Source organism: Oncorhynchus gorbuscha, linkage group LG10 (genome assembly GCF_021184085.1).
Source record: "Oncorhynchus gorbuscha isolate QuinsamMale2020 ecotype Even-year linkage group LG10, OgorEven_v1.0, whole genome shotgun sequence".
Taxonomy (NCBI): Eukaryota; Metazoa; Chordata; class Actinopteri; order Salmoniformes; family Salmonidae; genus Oncorhynchus; species Oncorhynchus gorbuscha.
In genome coordinates, this window is record NC_060182.1 from 21,830,956 (window position 1) to 21,856,618 (window position 25,663).

General features: G+C 44.4%; 1 protein-coding gene across 1 annotated transcript; it reads left to right on the forward strand.

Moving 5' to 3' along the window:
• The first annotated feature begins 18,924 nt into the window (after window positions 1-18,924).
• Window positions 18,925-25,361, forward strand: LOC124045684 (troponin C, slow skeletal and cardiac muscles-like). Its single transcript, XM_046365202.1, has 6 exons — window positions 18,925-19,056; window positions 20,548-20,578; window positions 20,876-21,022; window positions 23,355-23,469; window positions 24,119-24,255; window positions 24,508-25,361. Exons 1-6 carry the CDS (start codon window positions 19,033-19,035, stop codon window positions 24,537-24,539), a joined length of 486 nt encoding a protein of 161 aa, XP_046221158.1. The 5' UTR covers window positions 18,925-19,032; the 3' UTR covers window positions 24,540-25,361.
• Window positions 25,362-25,663: the final 302 nt, after the last annotated feature.

Here is a 25,663-nt window from a genome sequence, read left to right on the forward strand (position 1 = left end):
GGAAAAATGCTTATTGAAATGATTGATTATCGTAGATGTATCAACGCTGCCAGTGTTTCCGATCCTCAGTGCAGTGGGCAGCTGGGAGGAGGTGCTCTAATTCTCCATGGACTTTAGTGTCCCAAAACCTTTTGGAAATAGTGCTACAGGAAGTACATTTCTATTTGAAAAATCTAGCCTTAGTTTTCCTAACTGACTGAGTATATTGGTTCCTGACTTCCCTGAAAAGTTGCATAGGTACAATAGTATCTATATCCACATTAAAACGAGTCCTATATCGACATAACCTGAAAGGCCGCTCAGCAAGGAAGAAGCCACTGCTCCAAAACTGCCATAAAAATGCCAGACTACGGTTTGCAACTGCACATGGGGACAAAGATTGTACTTTTTGGAGAAATGTCCTCTGGTCTGATGAAACAAAAATAGAACTGTTTGGCCATAATTTTATGTTTAGAGGAAAAAGGGGGATGCTTCAAGCTAATGAACATCATCCCAACCGTGAAGCACAGGGATGGCAGCATCATGTTGTGGGGGTGCTTTGGGACTTAGGGACTGGTGCACTTCACAAAATAGATGACATCACAAGGATGGAAAATGATGTTGATATATTGAGACAACATCTCAAGACATCAGTCATGAAGTTAAAGCTTGGTCGCAAATGCCTCTTCCAAATGGACAATGACATGTTGGGGTTCGTAACTTGTTCCTTGTCAATCATTGGCTCATTGGTGAAATTAGCATTATGACAATATCTTTAATTAATCCTGCTGAAATTACAGGTGCATGATTGAATTTGACCAATATTGTTATAGCAAAGAAATCCTGCAGCAACAGGATTTGAACGTTTAAAATCAAATCAAATCAAATCAAATCAAATTTAATTTGTCACATACACATGGTTAGCAGATGTTAATGCGAGTGTAGCGAAATGCTTGTGCTTCTAGTTCCGACAATGCAGTAATAACCAACAAGTAATCTAACTAACAATTCCAAAACTACTGTCTTATACACAGTGTAAGGGGATAAAGAATATGTACATAAAGATATATGAATGAGTGATGGTGCAGAGCAGCATAGGCAAGATACAGTAGATGGTATCGAGTACAGTATATACATATGAGATGAGTATGTAAACAAAGTGGCATAGTTAAAGTGGCTAGTGATACATGTATTACGTAAGGATGCAGTAGATGATATAGAGTACAGTAAATACGTATGCATATGAGATGAATAATGTAGGGTATGTAACATTATATTAGGTAGCATTGTTTAAAGTGGCTAGTGATATATTTTACATCATTTCCCATCAATTCCCATTATTAAAGTGGCTGGAGTTGAGTCAGTGTCAGTGTGTTGGCAGCAGCCACTCAATGTTAGTGGTGGCTGTTTAACTGTCTGATGGCCTTGAGATAGAAGCTGTTTTTCAGTCTCTCGGTCCCAGCTTTGATGCACCTGTACTGACCTCGCCTTCTGGATGATAGCGGGGTGAACAGGCAGTGGCTCGGGTGGTTGTTGTCCTTGATGATCTTTATGACCTTCCTGTAACATCGGTGGTGTAGGTGTCCTGGAGGGCAGGTAGTTTGCCCCCGGTGATGCGTTGTGCAGACCTCACTATCCTCTGGAGAGCCTTACGGTTGTGGGCGGAGCAGTTGCCGTACCAGGCGGTGATACAGCCCGAAAGGATGCTCTCGATTGTGCATCTGTAGAAGTTTGTGAGTGCTTTTGGTGACAAGCCAAATTTCTTCAGCCTCCTGAGGTTGAAGAGGCGCTGCTGCGCCTTCTTCACGATGCTGTCTGTGTGAGTGGACCAATTCAGTTTGTCTGTGATGTGTATGCCGAGGAACTTAAAACTTACTACCCTCTCCACTACTGTTCCATCGATGTGGATAGGGGGGTGTTCCCTCTGCTGTTTCCTGAAGTCCACAATCATCTCCTTAGTTTTGTTGACGTTGAGTGTGAGGTTATTTTCCTGACACCACACTCCGAGGGCCGTCACCTCCTCCCTGTACACAATCCATGTCTCAATTGTATCACATATTAAATATCCTGCTTTAACCTGTCTCCTCCCCTTCATCTAGACTGATTGAAGTGGATTTAACAGGTGACATCAATAAGGGATAATAGCTTTCACCTGGATTCACCTGGTCAGTCTATGTGATGGAAAGAGCAGGTGTTTTGTCTACTCAGTATATTTCACATGACATTCATGGAAAACCAAATTAGCTAGCGATGGACCTTCACCAACATAATTTTGTTCTCCATAAAATGAGGAATTACAATGGTAGTTTCACAAAGCATTTTGAGGCCTGAGCAATAATCAATATCAAAGAATGGATTAATCTGCAGATTGATAACGCTGTTAGAAATAATCAGATAAATAAAGCCATTTGTATTGTGTGCGTTAGGAATACAATTACTCTTATTATTATTATTATTATTATTATAATAAAATTATTATCAGTATCACAGGTCTGAATACTTCAAACAAACATGGAGTTTAAAGGAGATGCTGTTCGTGTGTGGTTCCAACTTCCGGGTTGGAGCGAGCGGTCGCATCGGCACTTCGCTCCGCAGGTAGTATAACTTTTTCATTACATTTCATTACATTTCATTATAGCACAACGGTTTGATTTGTCTAATCTTAGCAATTTCTTCTTAGCTAGCTACATAGCCATCTTTGTATCAAAGATAATTGCGTAATTATCGTATTTCGTCGTCCTAACGTAGTCTGCCCAGCAGCTAGCCAGCTAGCAAACGTCCACCGATTAGCTGCACTGTAGAAACTATTACACTCAACTGAACGACTTGATTAGTGTAGTGTTAGCTAGCTACATAGCTGTCTTTGCTGTCTTCGTATCCAAGATAATTGTGTAGTTTAGAGTGTGTAGTCTTAGAGTGATTATCTTAATTTACCGAGGTTAGCTAGCCAGCTATTTGTCGTCCTTAACGTAGGAGACTCTGTTAGCTAGCCAACAGCTAGCCAACGTCTTCTGAATAGAACTCAACAACCCGGTCGCATTCACAGGTAGTATCACATTTTCATTTCATTTCATTACAGTACAACGGTTTGATTTGTTTGATCGTAGCTAGCTACATAGCTAGCTACATAGCCGTCTTTGTATCAAAGATAATTGTGTAGTCTAGAGCGATTTTCTAGGTTAGCTAGCCAGCTATTGTCGTTCTTTTAACGCAACGTAATGTAATCAACACTGCTAGCTAGCCAGCTAGCCCCCGAATAGCAGCACTGTCGAAACTATTACACTCAACGGAACGACTTGATTAGTGTAGTGTCAACAACGCAGCCACTGCCAGCTAGCCTACAAAGTCAACAACGCAGCCACTGCCAGCTAGCCTACTTCAGCAGTACTGTATCATTTTAATCATTTTAGTCAATAAGATTCTTGCTACGTAAGCTTAACTTTCTGAACATTCGAGACGTGTAGTCCACTTGTCATTCCAATCTCCTTTGCATTAGCGTAGCCTCTTCTGTAGCCTGTCAACTATGTGTCTGTCTATCCCTGTTCTCTCCTCTCTGCACAGACCATACAAAAGCTCCACACTGCGTTGCCGCGGCCACCCTAATCTGGTGGTCCCAGCGCGCACGACCCACGTGGAGTTCCAGGTCTCCGGTAGCCTCTGGAACTGCCGATCTGCGGCCAACAAGGCAGAGTTCATCTCAGCCTATGCCTCCCTCCAGTCCCTCGACTTCTTGGCACTGACGGAAACATGGATCACCACAGACAACACTGCTACTCCTACTGCTCTCTCTTCGTCCGCCCACGTGTTCTCGCACACCCCGAGAGCTTCTGGTCAGTGGGGTGGTGGCACCGGGATCCTCATCTCTCCCAAGTGGTCATTCTCTCTTTCTCCCCTTACCCATCTGTCTATCGCCTCCTTTGAATTCTATGCTGTCACAGTTACCAGCCCTTTCATCCTTATCATTTATCGCCCTCCAGGTTCCCTCGGAGAGTTCATCAATGAGCTTGATGCCTTGATAAGCTCCTTTCCTGAGGACGGCTCACCTCTCACAGTTCTGGGCGACTTTAACCTCCCCACGTCTACCTTTGACTCATTCCTCTCTGCCTCCTTCTTTCCACTCCTCTCCTCTTTTGACCTCACCCTCTCACCTTCCCCCCCTACTCACAAGGCAGGCAATACGCTCGACCTCATCTTTACTAGATGCTGTTCTTCCACTAACCTCATTGTAACTCCCCTCCAAGTCTCCGACCACTACCTTGTATCCTTTTCCCTCTCGCTCTCATCCAACACCTCCCACACTGCCCCTACTCGGATGGTATCGCGCCGTCCCAACCTTCGCTCTCTCTCCCCCGCTACTCTCTCCTCCTCCATCCTATCATCTCTTCCCTCTGCTCAAACCTTCTCCAACCTATCTCCTGATTCTGCCTCCTCAACCCTCCTTTCCTCCCTCTCTGCATCCTTTGACTCTCTATGTCCTCTATCCTCCAGGCCGGCTCGGTCCTCCCCTCCCACTCCGTGGCTCGACGACTCATTGCGAGCTCACAGAACAGGGCTCCGGGCAGCCGAGCGGAAATGGAGGAAAACTCGCCTCCCTGCGGACCTGGCATCCTTTCACTCCCTCCTCTCTACATTTTCCTCCTCTGTCTCTGCTGCTAAAGCCACTTTCTACCACTCTAAATTCCAAGCATCTGCCTCTAACCCTAGGAAGCTCTTTGCCACCTTCTCCTCCCTCCTGAATCCTCCTCCCCTCCCCCTCCTCCCTCTCTGCAGATGACTTCGTCAACCATTTTGAAAAGAAGGTCGACGACATCCGATCCTCGTTTGCTAAGTCAAACGACACCGCTGGTTCTGCTCACACTGCCCTACCCTGTGCTCTGACCTCTTTCTCCCCTCTCTCTCCAGATGAAATATCGCGTCTTGTGACGGCCGGCCGCCCAACAACCTGCCCGCTTGACCCTATCCCCTCCTCTCTTCTCCAGACCATTTCCGGAGACCTTCTCCCTTACCTCACTTCGCTCATCAACTCATCCCTGACCGCTGGCTACGTCCCTTCCGTCTTCAAGAGAGCGAGAGTTGCACCCCTTCTGAAAAAAAACCTACACTCGATCCCTCCGATGTCAACAACTACAGACCAGTATCCCTTCTTTCTTTTCTCTCCAAAACTCTTGAACGTGCCGTCCTTGGCCAGCTCTCCCGCTATCTCTCTCTGAATGACCTTCTTGATCCAAATCAGTCAGGTTTCAAGACTAGTCATTCAACTGAGACTGCTCTCCTCTGTATCACGGAGGCGCTCCGCACTGCTAAAGCTAACTCTCTCTCCTCTGCTCTCATCCTTCTAGATCTATCGGCTGCCTTCGATACTGTGAACCATCAGATCCTCCTCTCCACCCTCTCCGAGTTGGGCATCTCCGGCGCGGCCCACGCTTGGATTGCGTCCTACCTGACAGGTCGCTCTTACCAGGTGGCGTGGCGAGAATCTGTCTCCTCACCACGCGCTCTCACCACTGGTGTCCCCCAGGGCTCTGTTCTAGGCCCTCTCCTATTCTCGCTATACACCAAGTCACTTGGCTCTGTCATAACCTCACATGGTCTCTCCTATCATTGCTATGCAGACGACACACAATTAATCTTCTCCTTTCCCCCTTCTGATGACCAGGTGGCGAATCGCATCTCTGCATGTCTGGCAGACATAAGTGTGGATGACGGATCACCACCTCAAGCTGAACCTCGGCAAGACGGAGCTGCTCTTTCCCCCGGGGGAAGGACTGCCCGTTCCATGATCTCGCCATCACGGTTGACAACTCCATTGTGTCCTCCTCCCAGAGCGCTAAGAACCTTGGCGTGATCCTGGACAACACCCTGTCGTTCTCAACTAACATCAAGGCGGTGGCCCGTTCCTGTAGGTTCATGCTCTACAACATCCGCAGAGTACGACCCTGCCTCACACAGGAAGCGGCGCAGGTCCTAATCCAGGCACTTGTTATCTCCCATCTGGATTACTGCAACTCGATGTTGGCTGGGCTCCCTGCCTGTGCCATTAAACCCCTACAACTCATCCAGAACGCCGCAGCCCGTCTGGTGTTCAACCTTCCCAAGTTCTCTCACGTCACCCCGCTCCTCCGCTCTCTCCACTGGCTTCCAGTTGAAGCTTGCATCCGCTACAAGACCATGGTGCTTGCCTACGGAGCTGTGAGGGGAACGGCACCTCAGTACCTTCAGGCTCTGATCAGGCCCTACACCCAAACAAGGGCACTGCGTTCATCCACCTCTGGCCTGCTCGCCTCCCTACCACTGAGGAAGTACAGTTGCCGCTCAGCCCAGTCAAAACTTTTCGCTGCTCTGGCCCCCCAATGGTGGAACAAACTCCCTCACGACGCCAGGACAGCGGAGTCAATCACCACCTTCCGGAGACACCTGAAACCCCACCTCTTTAAGGAATACCTAGGATAGGATAAGTAATCCCTCTCACCCCCCCCCTTTAAGATTTAGATGCACTATTGTAAAGTGACTGTTCCACTGGATGTCATAAGGTGAATGCACCAATTTGTAAGTCGCTCTGGATAAGAGCTTCTGCTAAATGACTTAAATGTAAAATGTAAATGTCTCTGATGGGTCAACCCAAATGGTCAGTGAAAGGTTAACACTATTGAGGATAATGAGTAAAAAAAAATATTATTCAATTACAGTATGCCTTGGCTATGGAAACGTGTGAGTAAGAAGGCAATTATGTCTTTATACTTTAACTATTATTTTTATTATTTTATTTCTATGTATAAATATCCCTTTGATATAGAAACCCAAAACTTTTAATTTCAAAGCATTGAATCCTTTATTGTATTTATTTAACGCTCTCTCATGAGCATCAATTGGATTAAAGGGTTGTAGATGTTTATGAGTGTATTATTTCTCCGAGGACATGGAAAGATCAATGGCTTGATTTAAAGATACCATTTCAGTGGCTCTCACTAAAAAGGATGCTGTAGCCCCAGTCTATCTTCCTCCAGTTTTTGGATTCCAAAATACTAGTCTGAAATGAGAGTCTTAGTAATGGGGAAATACAATTTTGTAATCCTATTCACAAAATGTGTTCGTTTTTTCCCTTCTTCTGCACATTTAGCCCAAATCCAGTTAGTCCATTTATCACGTCACACTACATTGTGTGTGTGTGTGTGTTCAGATATTGAATGTGAATCATCATTTGTTTCGCGTGAAGCATCATGGAGACACGTACTGTATGTTCAGCGACTGTTGTCATGGTCAGAGTGTGTGTGCAGTGTGTGTGCCTACGTGCATATGGTGTGCTCCTGTAGGAGGCAGAATGAGCAGTGTAGTGTGTGTGTGTGTGTGTGTGTGTGTGTGTGTGTGTGTGTGTGTGTGTGTGTGTGTGTGTGTGTGTGTGTGTGTGTGTGTGTGTGTGTGTGTGTGTGTGTGTGTGTGTGTGTGTGTGTGTGTGTGTGTGTGTGTGTGTGTGTGTGTGGTGTGCTCCTGTAGGAGGCAGTGTGTGTGTGTGTGTGTGTGTGTGTGTGTGTGTGTGTGTGTCTACATGTATATGGTGTGCGTGTATATGGTGTGCTCCTGTAGGAGGCAGAATGAGCAGTGTAGTGTGTGTGTGTGTGTGTGTGTGTGTGTGTGTGTGTGTGTGTGTGTGTGTGTGTGTGTGTGTGTGTGTGTGTGTGTGTGTGTGTGTGTGTGTGTGTGTGTGTGTGTGTGTGTGTGTGTGTGTGTGTGTGTGTGTGTGTGTGTGTGTGTGTGTGTGTGTGTGTGTGTGTGTGTGCCTATGTGTATATGGTGTGCTCCTGTAGGAGGCAGAATGAGCAGTGTAGTGTGTGAGTGCCATACAACACCTTTGATAATAAACAATGCTGAATCCATCCATCCCATAAAATAGGACATATGTATGAGCAGGGATGGAGTCTCTTAATTTAGTTGTTGGCAATGGCATCATGAAACATTGACCTTCAGTGGATTCCTTGAGGCCAAGCAGTGAATCACATGAGGGGCCGGATATTTACAGTGTCTCTCATCATCAGCCTTGTCAAATCACAGCACACTCCACTGAAGCCTGGGCGGCCCCAGGCACAACTTAAGCCACACAGACGGATGCATAGGTGTTTTCTTCCTCTTTAAGCCAGAATGCGCTGTAGACTCAATTTGGCACAAAATAATGGGGAGACAAAACGGTGGTAAGTGTGTGTGTGTGTGTGAGCGTACTGCAGGGTGTGTGCGTTCGTGCTCACTTGGGTGTGTGTGGAACACTTGTGTACCAATGTGTGTCCTAAGTCCCACAAATCCAGGACCAATTCCTCTTCTAAATGGGCTTCTTCCATGCATTTAATCCCCAGTGGGTCTCATGAATTGTATTAGCACTGGGCATGTGCAAGTGACCTCACACAGCAGATAATGCTGACATTGTCTACGGTACAGGTTGTTGGAGCCTGGTATTCCTTCTACTAGAGCTTATATCAACAGGAAATGACCTTGATCTGTAGTACATTCCTTCATGATAACAGCTGACATCGATCAAAGCACAGCAACATTTCAATCTAATGTTGTGTTATTTCGCTTATTTGTGCAGTGGTGATAACTGGATGATAGACTAACCAGCCACAGTCACTGATTTCCTATACAAGCTCCTGAGGTAACGGTTTACTTTTCACTGTTCTTACGACTGAGTAATTATTGTTGTGAGAATAATTGCTTTTTGTAGGTAGGAGGGTAACAAGTATCCCCTATGACTCAAACTGAGTGATAACAATACTTGTTACACTGCACTTACTAGAATGGTTACACAATTACAGGAACACAACCCAAACCTGCTCAGTAAAACTGAGCACTATTATCAGAGGCTTATCTTGAGGTACTATCAGAAACGTGTGTTTTGTAGTAAATTATCATCTGTTTGCTTCTATTGCTTTTGTAGCTGCCAAAGCCAAAGCGTTGTTACTTCGAAGCTGTGTTCTTTCAACTGATTTGATTTTGTCTGTCTGGAAGATTTGTTGCCGCAGACATGAAAGTATTCCTGTTATGTAAGAAACCCAAGCTGCACATTTTCCTCTTTATAATAATATGCTTGGTTGGGATGTCGGGATGTTAAAATAAAGTGATTGGCAGTGAAAGGCATCAAGTTTTAGGAGGAGGAGCATACATATTAATTATTTTCTTGAGTCTATGAGTATGTTTCCTCAATGCTGTCTTTCTGGTAAAGGCTTCTTCCTCTGAGTGCTGTCTGTCTGGTAAAGAATTCTACCTCTGAGCGCTGTCTGTCTGGTAAAGGCTTCTTCCTCTGAGCGCTATCTGTCTGGTAAAGGCTTCTTCTGCAATCTCACCTGACTGCATGAGGACGACCATTTGTGAAGGCTACTTAGTTTTTAGTACACAGCTTAGTCATTAGTTGTGAGAGAGTAAGTGAGAGAGTAAGTGTGTGTGTGTGTGTGTGTGTGTGTGTGTGTGTGTGTGTGTGTGTGTGTGTGTGTGTGTGTGTGTGTGTGTGTGTGTGTGTGTGTGCGTGCGTGCGTGCGTGCGTGCGTGCGTGCGTGCGTGCGTGCGTGCGTGTGTGTGTGTGTGTGTGTGTGTGTGTGTGTGTGTGTGTGTGTGTGTGTGTGTGTGTGTGTGTGTGTGTGTGTGTGTGTGTGTGTGTGTGCATACATGCATACATTTGTGAGTGTGTACGTTTGTGTGTGAGTGAACAAGAGTGAAAGAGAGACAGAGAGGGAGAGATTACTGTACGACAGACCACGTATTCACCCTGCACAACGAATTTGCTAATGTCCAATCTCTGGATAATAAAGTTGATGAGCTCAAGGCAAGAGTTGCTTTTCAGAGAGTCACCAGGAATTGTAACACACTCTGCTTCACGGAAATATGGCTCTCTCGAGATACAGTGTCTGACTCTGTAAAGCCAGTTGTGTTCTCAGTACATCGCGCAAACATCTCTCTGGGAAGCAGACGGGTGAAAAAATATATTTTATGGTTAATGACTTATGGTGTAATTGTGATAACATACAGGAACTCAAGTCCTTCTATTCACCCAACATAGAATATCTCACAATCAAATGCACAATCTCCCCCCCAAAAAATTCATCAATAATAGCCACAGCGGTCTACACCCAGCTTCAGAAAATAATATCGACACATATACCGATATGGTGAATGAGTTTATCAGGAAGTGCATAGGAGATGTTGCACCCACTGTGACTGTTAAAACCTACCCCAATCAAAAACCGTGGATAGATGGGAGCGTTCGCACAAAACTGAAAGCACGAACCACTGCATTTAACCGGGAAAAGAAGACTGAGTACAAACAGTGTAGATATTCCCTACGCATAGCAATCAAGCAGGCTAAACGTCAGTATAGGGACAAAGTTCAACGGCTCAGACACAAGACGTACGTGGCAGGGTCTACAGTCGTGACCAAAAGTTTTGAGAATGAAACAAATATTAATTTCCACAAAGTTTGCTGCTTCAGTGTCTTTAGATATTTTTGTCAGATGTTTACTATGGAATACTGAAGTATAATTACAAGCATTTCATAAGTGTCAAAGGCCTTTATTGACAATTACATGAAGTTGATGCAAAGAGTCAATATTTACAGTGTTGACCCTTCTTTTTCAAGACCTCTGCAATCCACCCTGGCATTCTGTCAATTAACTTCTGGGCCACATCCTGACTGATGGCAGCCCATTCTGCATAATCAATGCTTGGAGTTTGTCTGAATTTGTGGGTTTTTGTTTGTTCACCCAATCCTGGTCCAGGATTGACCACAAGTTCTCAATGGGATTAAGGTCTGGGGAGTTTCCTGGCCATGGACCCAAATATTGATGTTTTGTTCCCCAAGCCTCTTAGTTATCACTTTTGCCTTATGGCAAGGTGCTCCATCATGCTGGAAAGGGCATTGTTTGTTACCAAACTGTTCCTGGATGGTTGGGAGAAGTTGCTCTCGGAGGATGTGTTGGTACCGTTCTTTATTCATGGCTGTGTTCTTAGGAAACATTGTGAGTGAGCCCACTCCCTTGGCTGAGAAGCAACCCCACACATGAATGGTCTCAGGATGTTTTACTGTTGGCATGACACAGGACTGATGGTAGCGCTCAACTTGTCTTCTCCGGACAAACCTTTTTCCGGATGCCCCAAACAATCGGAAAGGGGATTCATCAGAGAAAATTACTTTACCCCAGTCCTCAGCAGTCCAATCCCTGTACCTTTTGCAGAATATCAGTCTGTCCCTGATGTTTTTCCTGGAGAGAAGTGGCTTCTTTCCTGCCCTTCTTGACACCAGGTCATCCTCCAAAAGTCTTCGCCTCACTGTACGTGCAGATGCACTCACACCTGCCTGCTGCCATTCCTGAGCAAGCTCTGTACTGGTGGTGCCCCGATCCCGCAGCTGAATCAACTTTAGGAGACGGACCTGGCACATGCTGGACTTTCTTGGGCGCCCTGAAGACTTTTTCACAATAATTGAACTGCTCTCCTTGAAGTTCTTGATGATTGGATAATTGGTTGATTTAGGTGCAATCTTACTGGCAGCAGTATCCTTGCCTGTGAAGCCCTTTTTGTGCAACCAATGATGACGGCACGTGTTTCCTTGCAGGTAACCATGATTGACAGAGGAAGAACAATGATTCCAAGCACCACCCTCCTTTTGAAGCTTCCAGTCTGTTATTCGAACTCAATCAGCATGACAGAGAGATCTCCAGCCTTGTCCTCGTCAACACTCACACCTGTGTTAACGAGAGAATCACTGACGTGATGTCAGCTGGTCCTTTTGTGGCAGGGCTGAAATGCAGTGGAAATATTTTTGGGGGGATTCAGTTCATTTGCATGGCAAAGAGGGACCTTGCAATTAATTGCAATTCATCTGATCACTCTTCATAACATTATGGAGTATATGCAAATTGCCATCATACAAACTGAGGCAGCAGACTTCGTGAAAATTAATATTTGTGTCGTTCTCAAAACTTTTGGCCAACTCAATCATCAAGTTTGCAGATGACAAAACAGTAGTACGCTTGATTACCAACGATGACGTGACAACCTACAGGGAGGAGGTGAGGGCTCTGGGAGTGTTGAGCCAGGAAAATAACCTCTCACTCAACATCAACAAATCAAAGGAGATGATCGTGGACCTCAGGAAACAGCAGAGGGAGCACCCCCTATCCACATCGATGTGACCGCAGTTGGATAAGGTGGAATGCTTCAAGATCCTCGGCATACACATCACTGACAAACTGAAATAGTCCACCCACACAGACAATGTGGCGAAGGAGGCGCAACAGCGCCTTGCTATTCAGAAAGACCGCCAATTTGCACACTGCCCACAAAATTAGATGGAAACTGAAGTGCACTTCCTAACCTTTTGCCAAATGTACTGTATGACCATATTAGAGACACATACTTCTCTCAGATTACACAGACCCACAAAGAATTCAAAATACAAATCCAACTCCCATATCTATTGGGTGAAATATAACAATGTGCCATCACAGCAGCAAGATTTGTAACCTGTTTCCACAAGAAAAGGGCAACCAGTGAAGAACAAACATATATATTTATGTTTATTTCTATTCCCTTTTGTACTTGAACTATTTGCACATCACTACAACACTGTACATAGACATCATTTGAAATGTCTTTATTATTTGGAAACTTCTGTGTGTGTAATGTTTACTGTTCATTTTTTGTTTATTTTACTTCTGTTTATGATCCAATTCACTTGCTTTGGCAATGTAAACATATGTTTCCCATGCCAATAAAGCCCCTTAAATTGAAATTGAGAGAGGGAGATGTGGACTTTACTCTCAGAGAGATGAGAGGCGGTTGATAAGGTGTTAAGTCTGTAACTGGGGGGCAGTGGTGTACTGAACCCACCGTCATGACGATGACGCACAACACTTGCATGACTGTGAAGACCACTGATTACTGAAAAAAGAGCGTGTCATCCTTGTTCAGACCTATATTTATCCAAACTCATTAGTCAGTCACATACATACTACCTATATGTACACACACAGGCACAAACACACACAGGCAAACAGCTCACTGAGGAAAACACATCTTTGATATATTTATCAACATTCAGTACACTGAAGAAAGAGAGATGTATCGTTTATTAGGTCCTCATCACACAAATATTTGTATATTTTTTACATTTTTAAATGTAACCTTTATTTATCACACAAATATCAACAACGACAGTTTAGAGCAAGAAGCCCTCTGGAGACAATGCTTCTGACACTGGTTCATTAGAATACTACATCTGATGATTATAACATTCATATTAAAAATGTACTTTTTCAGTAGTGTTTCATTTTGCAGTCCAACACTTCCCTATAAAGACACTCACATGGACATAATCTGAAGCTGCTGTCTGTCTGCTGTCTTTGCTGGTTGTCTCACCACCGACAAAGCAGAGGAAAGGGTGGGTTAGGGACTTGGTGTTCCGCTGGACTGGAAAACCAGGCAGGGGAGACAGTGAGTGGCTTTGTCAGTCTGGGTAATGACAGGTTGACGTTTATTGTCCTAGAGGCAGAGCTGAGCGATTTCCCCTAGATGGGCCAGCTGCAAAGTCCAAATCGGTTAAGTATCGTAAAAATGTATGAAAACAAGTTTAGGGTTAGGCATAAGATTAGCAGGGTGGTTAAGGTAAGGGTTAAGGTTAAGGATACGTTTAAAATCAGATTTTATGACTTTTTGGCTGTGCCAGCTAGTGACTACCATGCAGAGTTGTCTCTAGTGCATGAATAAATGCCAACCTGCAGGGTAATGCGGCCATTGCCTCATTAGAGAGCCAATGGAACAACTGCATGACAGTAAGCCCCTCAATGCAAACCTTGTAACCATGAGCCATCAAACAGCAATGGGAAAGATAATGAGACAGAGAGTGAGAGAGAGATATACCCCCTCTCCTCTAAAGCCAAATCCCTTCATCTGAGGCTAATGTTTGCCACTGTTTGAGAGCGGAGAGTACAGGCTCCCCTCTGAGTGGTAAATGCTGGCTAGAGGAGCGCTCGCCGTACAGAGATATGTAAGTGCCCCAAGCCACAGCTCCTTTAGTCCTTCACTCTGAATACACCACAGAGAGAAAGGGGAGTGAGGGAGAGAGAAAGAGATAGATAAATATATGAGAGAGAGACGGATGGACTCAGAGTAACCCTTCAACCAAGGAGACAGAGATAGATATATATATGAGAGAGAGACGGATGGACTCAGAGTAACCCTTCAACCAAGGAGACAGAGATAGATATATATATGAGAGAGAGACGGATGGACTCAGAGTAACCCTTCAACCAAGGAGACAGAGATAGATATATATATCAGAGAGAGACGGATGGACTCAGAGTAACCCTTCAGCCAAGGAGACAGAGATAGAGGAGAGACAGAGACAGGGAGGAAGATACGTGTCCTGCATGACTTCAAAACCACAGTATGTCATTGAGAACCCTTTATGCAATCAAATTGATTAAATATCACCAACTTGGTGGGTGTACCTTCTTACATTCCATAATATTTGGATTGAAGTAAGGGCCCCAGATCCCTTCAACAGTGAAGATGATATATTTTGCACCTTTTTCCAACAGAAAGAGGTTTAACCTAGCAAAATGGTGAATTCAACCTATTTTGAAGCAACCATACGATTTACCATACGACAAACGATTTGCCGTCTAGGCTAATGTAGACCCTGAATACTATTCCTATCCTGATTCAACCTGAGCCAAGGCACCCAATGAAGTTCATTCTTATCTTCACTATGACGCATGAAATATAATCATTTGGACATGTGTATTAAGTCATCCATAACATCTGCATAAATGGTTCTCATTAAGGTTACGAGGGAATAAATAATGACTGCAAAACCTGTGTGTGTCTGTGTGTGTGCGTGCATTGGGACTGTGCATGTGTGTGCATTTGTCTGTGCAAATGACGTGTGTGTGTGTGTGTGTGTGTGTGTGTGTGTGTGTGTGTGTGTGTGTGTGTGTGTGTGTGTGTGTGTGTGTGTGTGTGTGTGTGTGTGTGTGTGTGTGTGTGTGTGTGTGTGTGTGTGTGTGTGTGTGTGTGTGTGTGTGTGTGTGTGTGTGTGTGTGTGTGTGTGTGTGTGTGTGTGCGTGCGCGTGTGTGTGTGTGTGTGTGTGGTGTGTGCGGGTGTGTGTGTGCGCGCGTGTGTGTGCACGCGTGCATTTGCACATATGTATGTGTGTACAAAAGGGGGAGGAATAGCCCCACTCATCTCTCATTTTCTGCCCGCTACAAACCAGCAGAGTTTCTATGGCAACCTCTCAAACAGCGGTGTGCAGTGAATTTTGGATTTGAGATGTGCTGTCTGATTACGGTGTGTGGAGAGATGGCTAGCTCTTTCGTCAGCAGCCCCTTCCTCTGTAAGAGGAAACTGGTGGAGTGCTCCAGTGAAAACGGCCCTCCATATGCTCTTTTTGATGTGGGCTTCTCCAGGCTCTGTCAGCATGCCAACCCACTGTAGATAGACTTCCTTCTTTCTCTGTGTTTCTGGTTCAGTCAGAGAGAGAGATAGGCTTTACATTAGAATCTACTGCCCCCTGTAGAGATGCTCATTAATACTGGAAGAACATACGCTCAGGTCATCTGTCTGGTGGATACTGTAGACTCATCAGCATGCTTTGAGGGGAGATGATAACAAACAGGAGAGGAAACCAACCTCACCAATGAGGACACACAGCTTACCTTGCATGGCAATGGCGGGAGGTGCAGCAGGTAAATTGGGGACTTCTTGCATCGTATCACTGTGAAAATTGTCATGGTGCGTTTTGAGGGCAAATAGGAAAGACTGAAGAGATAGGAATGACAGCATCCCCTGCTTCAATCTCCCATAATCCTTTATTCTAGTTAGCCCTGAGTTTAGCCTTATTACACACATAACCACAATATTATCTTCTCTCTATAGAAATATATGTTGAGATTCCGTTCCTTGTTTCCTTCATATCGATGTTGTGTATTGTCACACAAAGTGTGATGGCTGTTGGACTCAGGCAGGGTCTCACTGTGAGAACTATCTGTCTGTGAGAGCCATGGATACATATATCACTGATGTTTTTCAGATCAGTCTCTCTCTCGGTGAAGTTTCTTTGTTGGTGAGGGTCTTTCTCCCTCTCTGCAACCTGGTCTCAGAGCATTTTGTATTATTCTGTACGTAAAATCGAGACACTCCATTTAATTTATTATGTTATGTATTCATTTGTGGATGTCCATCAATAATGTAGTATGATATGTTACAAATTACAATCCGTATTAAATGGAACAAATTTGCAAAACGTACTATATGTTCCGAATCCGCAAAACATACTACATTTTATGAATTTGCTAAACTTATGATATGTTACAAATTCTAGCTAGGTGGCTAACATTAGCTAGCTGGCTAATGTTAGCTAGGCTAGGTGTTAGGGCTAGGGTTAGCTAAAAGGGTTAGGGGAAGGGTAAGCTAACCTGCTAAGTAGTTGCAATGTAGCTAAAAAGTAGTAAGTAGTCGAAAAGTTGCTAATTAGCTAAAATTGTCCTTGATGAGATTCGAATTTGCAACCTGTGGGTTGCTAGACGTTCGCGTTACATGCCCATCCAGCAACCCCGACCAACCCCCCTACTTTCGTTTTTGTCTTAAGTAGCCATACCAAACGTAACATATCATACTACTTCGAGTGATTCAGATTTACTTTACTATGTTACGTAAAGTCAATGCAACCAGGCTGCTCTATCATTACAAAAGCTGTAGATGTCAGTGATGATGTTAGTTCAGTGCAGGCTCTCTGTATGTGACTGAGGCTAGTCTTCATGAGTGATGATGGTGTTTCCAACCTGTCTCTCACTGCGTGAATGCTCTGTAGGTGAGTGATGTTTCTAGAGTGTGGGGTCCGGCTATGAAACATCTATAAAAATGAACGATGGTGATGCTTCAGTGTGGCCTCTGTCTCTGTGAATGTTGTGCGAGGAGAGATGTGTCAAGCTCTCTCTCTCTCTCTGGGCTGCTGTTGTGTTGTTGTGCTACGATGTTCATAAACTGTGCCAGTCCCCATTAGCATCCCATTAGAACACAGCAGGATCACCAATAACTCAAAGTCCCCGTCTCAGCACTATACCTTCATTCATACGGTCACACTTTGTGGGTCTTAGAGCCAATACGCATGGCAAGATTATGAGGGAATGCTGATGGTCATATTCATTATCTCTGAATAATATTCCTGTGTAGAAGAAATGGTGTGTGCATACAGATGGATGATATTGACAAGGCACATGTGGTACATGTATGATGCCTTTGGAGTGACTGTCCTTTCCTATCCAACACAGTGGCATAGCAGGGAGTGTGCAGCACAGTAGCAGGAATATATAGGATATTTTGTGGCTAAAATGGTTGACTCTGTTGTGGTTCAGATGTGTCCAGAGGGGTGAGCTGAGGTGCTACTGTTTCATTCCACGTCCGCAGTAGGCTTGTCTGTAGACCTACCCATGATATACAATGCACAAAGGAATGATCTTCCTTAGTCTATTATAAGGTGTTTATTTCATTCATGTTTTCACATGGTTTTAGGCAAATTCACGTTCTTGTATTTGACCCAGATTTCTGACTTGAGCCCCCTGTTGATAAATGGAATATTCTGTTGCACACCTACCTGCATAACAACATCTCTATTAAAACAAGACAGTCAACACTGCCCTCTGCTGACTGACTGTATGTAGTTTATTTAGCTTCATAGGCCCACAATCACATGTATGATATAATTAAATATATTGTAAACTCTATATTTTTAAACTTTTTTTTTCTTCTTCAAAATGCTATTTGGTAAAATGCTGTTAGTCAATGAGTAGGACAATGTATACATTCATCCATTAGAGTACATTGACATTTAACTGTACAATTTGGAGGGAGTGAGCTGACATTTTGAATGGACCGTGTCAGATAAGATAATATAAAATTGGACAAAACTCTTGTCAGTTAAATGTGTATTAATGACACACACAGACATACACATGCACGTGCTCACTCACAAACACATGCACACCAGTGGAGGCTGCTGAGAGGAGGATGACTCATAATAGTGTCTGGAACTGAGTAAACGGCATGGCATCCAACACATGGAATCCAGCCATTCCCGTGAGCCCATTCTCCCCAATTATCCTCCTCTGATGCACACGTCTATATCCCACAGACCCCTCCCACTCCACAACACACAAACACACACCTGTGTGAATTACCCTGCCTCCCACACGTGCCCCCGCCCCATCTCACCTCCCTGAACCCCATGCTCTGTTCAGTTACCCACCCTCTGCCCACTCCTGTCCAAAGCCCCCTTTTGCTCTGGTCTGCCTTCCCTGGCCCTCTCCTTGCCCACTCCTGTCCAAAGCCCCCTTTTGCTCTGGTCTGCCTTCCCTGGCCCTCTCCTTGCCCACTCCTGTCCAAAGCCCCCTTTTGCTCTGGTCTGCCTTCCCTGGCCCTCTCCTTGCCCACTCCTGTCCAAAGCCCCCTTTTGCTCTGGTCTGCCTTCCCTGGCCCTCTCCTTGCCCACTCCTGTCCAAAGCCCCCTTTTGCTCTGGTCTGCCTTCCCTGGCCCTCTCCTTGCCCACTCCTGTCCAAAGCCCCCTTTTGCTCTGGTCTGCCTTCCCTGGCCCTCTCCTTGCCCACTCCTGTCCAAAGCCCCCTTTTGCTCTGGTCTGCCTTCCCTGGCCCTCTCCTTTGCCCCTCTGGTCACAGTTTAATGGTGGAATGTTGAGTGTCTCTAGCCGCCTCCCTGGAGATTAGGGTTCGCTGTGCATTCCCCTTCACTTCATTCCATTCTAAAGTGTGCCCCCTAAGAGTTGGCTCATTTTTATCTGAGCCTGGTTATTGTTACACACACGCATACACACACAGATGCACGTGAGACACCAAGAGGGCTGGACAGGCAAGCAGGGCAGGGAGGGACCAGGCCCTGCCAGGCTCCAGTTATAAAACCCTCCCAGCATGGGGCCAGTGTCCTGCTCCTAGCTGTGGTCTAACTCCCTCCTCTCTGCCACTACACCCCACGGACAGACGGGCAGTGGCCAAGGCAAGCCGCCACCATGAACGACATCTACAAAGCAGCGGTATGTCCCCCTTCACTCCTACAACAGGGCACATTGTTTAGGGAGACAGTGAAAGTGTTTGTATTTGGTACGGAGCGTCATAATATAAGAATTGATTGAAATATGTTCCATTTGGGATTTTCAGTGATAGGTGAGACAAGTTTTTGGTTATGGGGTCTCTGCCAAGTCAAAATTGTTGTCAGATTTCTGTGTAAAGTTGGGTTATTATTTCAAATGAACACTTCAGGATTCACCATTGATTTTAATGAAAGGTGCCTCTAATACTTAGTTTTTTTAAAAACATAGAGGGTAAAAATGTTTAGATAAACAATTATTTCAAATGATACACATATGAATATTTCCCAGCAAAATGTCCAAGAATTTAGCAATTTGTAATTCTGACATTGCTCAGATAATTCAACTTCCATAACAAACTGTGTCTGTCAAGCGAACACACACAACACCAGCTTTTGAGGAGTGAGTCGAGACGCCATACATCTAGATGCCGTGCCTCTTGAAGCCTATCAGTGTTGATAGGAGCACTCCAGGGCCAGAAGCAGGACAAGACCTTGGTCCACACTGTGGGTTAATTCATGACTACAAATGGAGCAGTCCCACTTCTCATAGGCTAATTTAGGCCAGTTGCTCAGAGACTCCACCATGTGTGTTTCTGTGATGTCAGAGGAGGGCTTCAGGTCTAGATACCCCCCCCCCCCCATTATCTGTGTGAGCCGCTGGCAGGGCTGTATGTTTATCTGCCTAGCTATCCCTGCCTGTTGCCTGGCGGCTGGTGGGCTGGACATACTACGCATGTCTCAGCTGGAAATTACAGCTAGAGGAGTCGAACTTAAGTAAAACACACTGGAAAGTGTGTGTGTGTATCGATGTTTGGATGGACATTGTTCAGAGTGTGTGTTTCACTTGTGGTGGACGACAGACAATGAACTCTTACATAAGCAGCTGTCGCCATCTCACATTTGTGGTAGCTTTTCCAGGATGGATGACCAAGTGTGAAGGACCAAACAAAACTGTACCTTTGGTGGGTGAATAAGCTATGTGTAAACTAAAGAAACATTTGAGGTGAACTGTTCCAGATAATGGGTTCTGCGCTCTGGAGTTTACTGTAAGTCCTCTGAAGGATTCTTTTCATACACTAGATTTCTCTATCAACTGTTTATAGAATTTGCACACATGACTGTAAGTCGCTTTGGATAAAAGCGTCTGCTAAATGGCATATATTATTATTATTATTATGATTTAGGACGGGACCTTTCTCACAGAGTAATCTGAAAACTCCACAAAAAAACATTAAAATGAATGGAAGAACATAGGTAATAGAGGTATCATATACATGTTATTGCAAGAATGAAAAATAAGACATTATGCAGTAAAAACAGTAAATCGACGTTATGATTTGGGTTTGTAAAAGTAATGTACAACTGTAGTTAAAGAATGGATTCCATAAAATACATTGATTCAATTGCTTCTGAAAACGTTCCATTTCTTAAATAGGTAGAGCAGCTGACAGACGAGCAGAAAAACGGTATGTAAAATGTATTCATTTGCATTTCATTATGGTTTGCTAATCTATGTGGGATATATCCTCAAGTTTCACTCAATTGAATCACATCTAAAACAATATTAAGCTTAAAAATGTGTACCATTCTCTCCTTCAGGCCAAAATGAAAAGTAAACGTTAGATTTCTCAGGAGGATTAAATAAGATGATTGACTGAGTAACAATTTTTACACTACAGTAGCCCACACATAGACCTGGCCATGGAAACAGAGGGGTGGAAAAGAATGAGAAATATGGTCCTGTGCTGTGCTGTGTGTTCCAGAGTTCAAGGCGGCCTTTGACATCTTTATCCAGGATGCGGAGGACGGCTGCATCAGTACCAAGGAGCTGGGCAAGGTGATGAGGATGCTGGGGCAGAACCCCACCCCCGAGGAGCTGCAGGAGATGATCGATGAGGTGGATGAAGATGGTAAACACACACACATGAAAGAGAGACTCAAATGATCACAATAGGCACATTTATTTCCCATCAATAGTTCCCATAATGATTCACGTATGAGAGTATTTGGTGAGCTCATCAGACGTGGACAAGAATGGTACACAACAAAGACAAGCACTAGTGGTCTGCTCATCAAAAGGCCAATTCATGGCTCAGCAGGGACAGTTGTACACTGTTCTTTGTAAGACCGTAAACACACAAATGAAAAACATCACATGGCTGAGTAGAGTATCTCGTGACATGTAACTGCTACAGATGTAGGATCTTAATTTGACCTATATTGTCACAGCAAAATAATCAAAAGTAAAATCAAATCAAATTTTATTAGTCAAATGCGCTGAATACAACAGGTGTAGTAGACCTTACAGTGAAATGCTTTCTTACGAGCCCCTAAACGAACAAGAATAAGATACAAGAGTAAAAGTAATTAAAAGGAGCAGTAAAAAAATAATACATACAGGGGGGTGCCGGTACAGAGTCAATGTGCTGGGCCACCGGTTAGTTGAGGTAGTATGTACATGTAGGTAGAGTTAATTAAAGTGACTATGCATAGATGACAACAGAGAGTGGCAGTGGTGTGGAGAGGGGAGGATGGGGGGCAATGTGAATAGTCTGCGTAGCCATTTGACTAGATGTTCAGGAGTCTTATGGCTTGGGTGTAGAAGCTGTTTAGAAGCCTCTTGGACCTAGACTTGGCGCTCCATTACCGCTTGCCGTGTGGTAGCAGAGTGAGCGGTTTATGACTGGGGTGGCTGGAGTCTTTAACAATTTTCAGGGCCTTCCTCTGACACTGCCTGGTATAGAGGTCCTGGATGGCAGGAAGCTTGATGTACTTGGCCGTTTTCACTACCCTCTGTAGTGCCTTGCGGTCGGAGGCTGAGCAGTTGCCATACCAGGCAGTGATGCAACCAGTCGGGATGCTCTCGATGATGCAGCTGTAGAAAGTTTTGAGGATCTGAGGACTTTGTCGTGCCCTCTTCAAGACTGTCATGGTGTACTTGGACCATGTTAGTTTGTTGGTAATGTGGACACCAAATAACTTGAAGCTCTCAACCTGCTCCACTGCAGCCCAGTCGATGAGAATGTGAGTGTGCTCGGTCCTCTTTTTCCTGTAGTCCACAATAATCTCCTTTTGTCTTGATAACGTTGAGGGAGAGGTTGTCGTCCTGGCATCACACGGCCAGGCCTCTGACCTCCTCCCTATAGGCTGTCTCATTACTGTCGGTGATCAGGCCTACCACTGTTGTGTCATCGGCAAATTTAATGATGGAGTCGTGCCTGGCCGTGCAGTCATGAGTGAACAGGGAGTACAGGAGGGGGCTAGGCAAGCACCCCTGAGGGGCACCTGTGTTGAGAATCAGCGTGGTGGATGTGTTGTTACCTACCCTTACCAACTGGGGGCAACCCGTCAGGAAGTCCAGGATCCCGTTGCAGAGGGAGGTGTTTAGTCCCAGGGTCCTTAGCTTATTGATGAAGCTTTGATGGCACTATGGTGTTGAACGCTGTCAATGAATAGCATTCTCACATAGGTGTTCCTTCTGTCCAGATGGGAAAGGGCAGTGTGGAGTGCAATAGAGACTGCATCATCTGTGGATCTGTTGGGGCGGTATGCAAATTGTAGTGGGTCTAGGGTTTCTGGGATGATGGTGTTGAAGTGAGACATGACCAGCCTTTCAAACCACTTCAAAGCACGTGAATGCTACGGGTCGGTAGTCATTTAGGCAGGTTACCTTAGTGTTCTTAGGCACAGGCACTATGGTGGTCTGCTTGAAACATGTTGGTATAACAGACTCGGACAGGGAGAGGTTGAAAATGTCAGTGAAGACACTTGCTAGTTGGTCAGCGCATGCTCACAGTACACATCCTGGTAATCGTCTGGCACTCACTCACATCGGCTGCGGAGAGCGTGATCACACAGTCTTCCGGTACAGCTGGTGCTCTCATGCATGTTTCAGTGTTATTTGCTTCGAAACGAGCATAGAAGTAGTTTAGCTCATACGGTAGGCTCCTAGTCCTGCAGCAACAGGATTACAACGTTTAGTCCATAATATTGCTTGATCAGTGGTTAGGCTATTAGCTGGCCAAAAGTAGGCTACATGAAAAGTGCAATACGGTTAATATAACCGTGTGTTGGTGAGGGTTTTCAGTGAATTCATGTAAATCCCAAAGCTCATATGCATTTCCTGCAGTGCAGGAAAATTCTCAGCAAAAAAAGAGTAATCAAATGAAGGTCTATATATCAAAGACAGGCTCCTTGACCCAAAACGTTGTGCGACATCATCCTGTTGCTGTGTCTTTGCAGGCAGTGGAACTGTGGACTTTGATGAGTTCCTAGTGATGATGGTGAGGTGCATGAAGGACGACAGCAAAGGGAAAACAGAGGAGGAACTGGCAGATCTCTTCTGCATGTTTGACAAGTATGTTTATCCTCATAAGTACATGAGGAGACTCATAAGGGGGATGAACTCTGGAAAAGTAACTCTTCATAGTCTTACCCAACTAACCCACAGTTTATGGATGGATTATAGCGTATTAGATTTATACAGTGCTTTTCACCAGGACTAACATGTTCAACACTCTATAGGAGTACCTTACCCTGCTATCACCAATGTGCAGAACCCACATGGTTGATATATGACAGCACTCACTACACCGACTCCAGCTGAACGTTTGAGATTTTTATATTCAAAAAAGAGAAATTTTGCCTTAGATGGTTCTTGATAACTACACATGTTTTTGTAAATCAGATTTATTGGATCAGTTGGTGCAATTCTACCACCAGGATAGAGATACACAGGAATGTACACTATAGTTGTAGCTTGTTGTGACAGTTAGTTTCTCTTTTAGCCTACTTGTCATTGGCAACTATGAAGCCATTTTAAATACAGAAACAGTCATGTAGCCAGGTAAATAAATATAGAATAATAATAATAATTTGTGCCATTTAGCAGACACTTTTATCCAAAGTGACTTACATTCATGCGTGCATGCATTTTTGTATGGGTGGTCCCAGCAGGGACAGATTTGTAAAGCAGTGTAAATAATCCTCTTCTCCTATGCCCCCAGGAATGCGGACGGCTATATAGACCTGCAGGAGCTGAAGGTAATGCTGGAGGCCACAGGGGAGGCCATCACTGAGGACGACATTGAGGAGCTCATGAAGGACGGAGACAAGAACAACGATGGGAAAATCGACTACGACGGTGAGGTTTTGACAATGACATACTATGGAGACAGAAGCATTCCTTCCTCTGATCTCATTCATGATAATGATGCAATTGGAAATATGTATATTTCACTGCTGGAAAGGAAATTGTCAATATAAATGATGCATGGTAACATATTATTCAGAAGTAAAGCAGTGTAGTGACCAAAGTGAGTAAATCCTTTTTTCTTGTGTTCAATTAAGATTGTAGTTGACTAAATGACTCCCCTTCTCCTCCCCTTCATTCCAGAGTTTTTAGAGTTCATGAAAGGAGTAGAATAAAGAACATCAATAGACGACAGAGTCCCCTGGCCCTTGATGATATTTTTGTGTTTCACGTCAACATTCACAGACATCTGTTGACAACCGGAGGCTGACTTTTGGATGTCATCGGCAGAACTTCTGAACGACTTGCACGATTTAGTTGAATAATCAATCTATCTAATTGCTTACGTATTTTTAGAACGACCATTTCTTGCATTGTTTTAAATACAGTTTGTAACTCGTTTTGGTGTCCATAGACTGCATTTGTTGAAATGTAAGCAGCCGAAAAGAATCACATAACTGGCATATCACTTCAGTTTGGCTACTTGAACCATGTATCACTGTTTTATTTCAAATGTCATGTGTACAGTTTACACATCTCTTCTTTTTCAAAGCTGTTGACGTTGTGCTGCCGGACAGAATGCTGTTTGAAATGCATCCTATTAGTCATAGGACAGTGCATCTGTTCGTAGAAGTCCCTGTAATTAGACTCAGCCCATTAGTAGTCTAAGCCTACATTTAAATGTACATTTATGTAGTTCTGTCCTTGAGCTGTTCTTGTCTATTAATGTTCTGTATTATGTCATGTCTCATGTTCTGTGTGGACCTCAGAAAGAGTAGCTGCCGCTATCGCAACTACTAACGGGGATCCAATCAAATACGTCAACACCGATACCAAATGTGACATAGCCACAGTGCAGACAAGGTATAATGCAATGGTTGTATGTTTAACATATTCTCTCAGGGCTAGTTACTTTGCTGGAAAGCCTGTGTTGGATTTACCTACCATACATATGCCAAGAATGTACACTCAGGTAATAAATGAGTTAGCCAAAGCAACATCTGGTTTGTCTGATATCATATTAGTTTGAAAGTGTTTGTTTCAATGGAGAGTTTTGGGCTGTCGAGCTTTACTTTAAAAGTATACAATGGGCTAACGCTCAATAAGGTCATATATTTAGTTGGTAAGAATCTTTCATCATAACCTGTGAACTTTTTACTCCAACACTCCCTTCTGATGTATTCACATCGCTCTTCAATTGATTTCACTGTACATTTTGATGCCACACATAGGATCTTGTCTGCAGGGTTTATGTGGCAGGTTGAACATGTTCCAGCAGTCATATGGTCGGAGGGCCAGT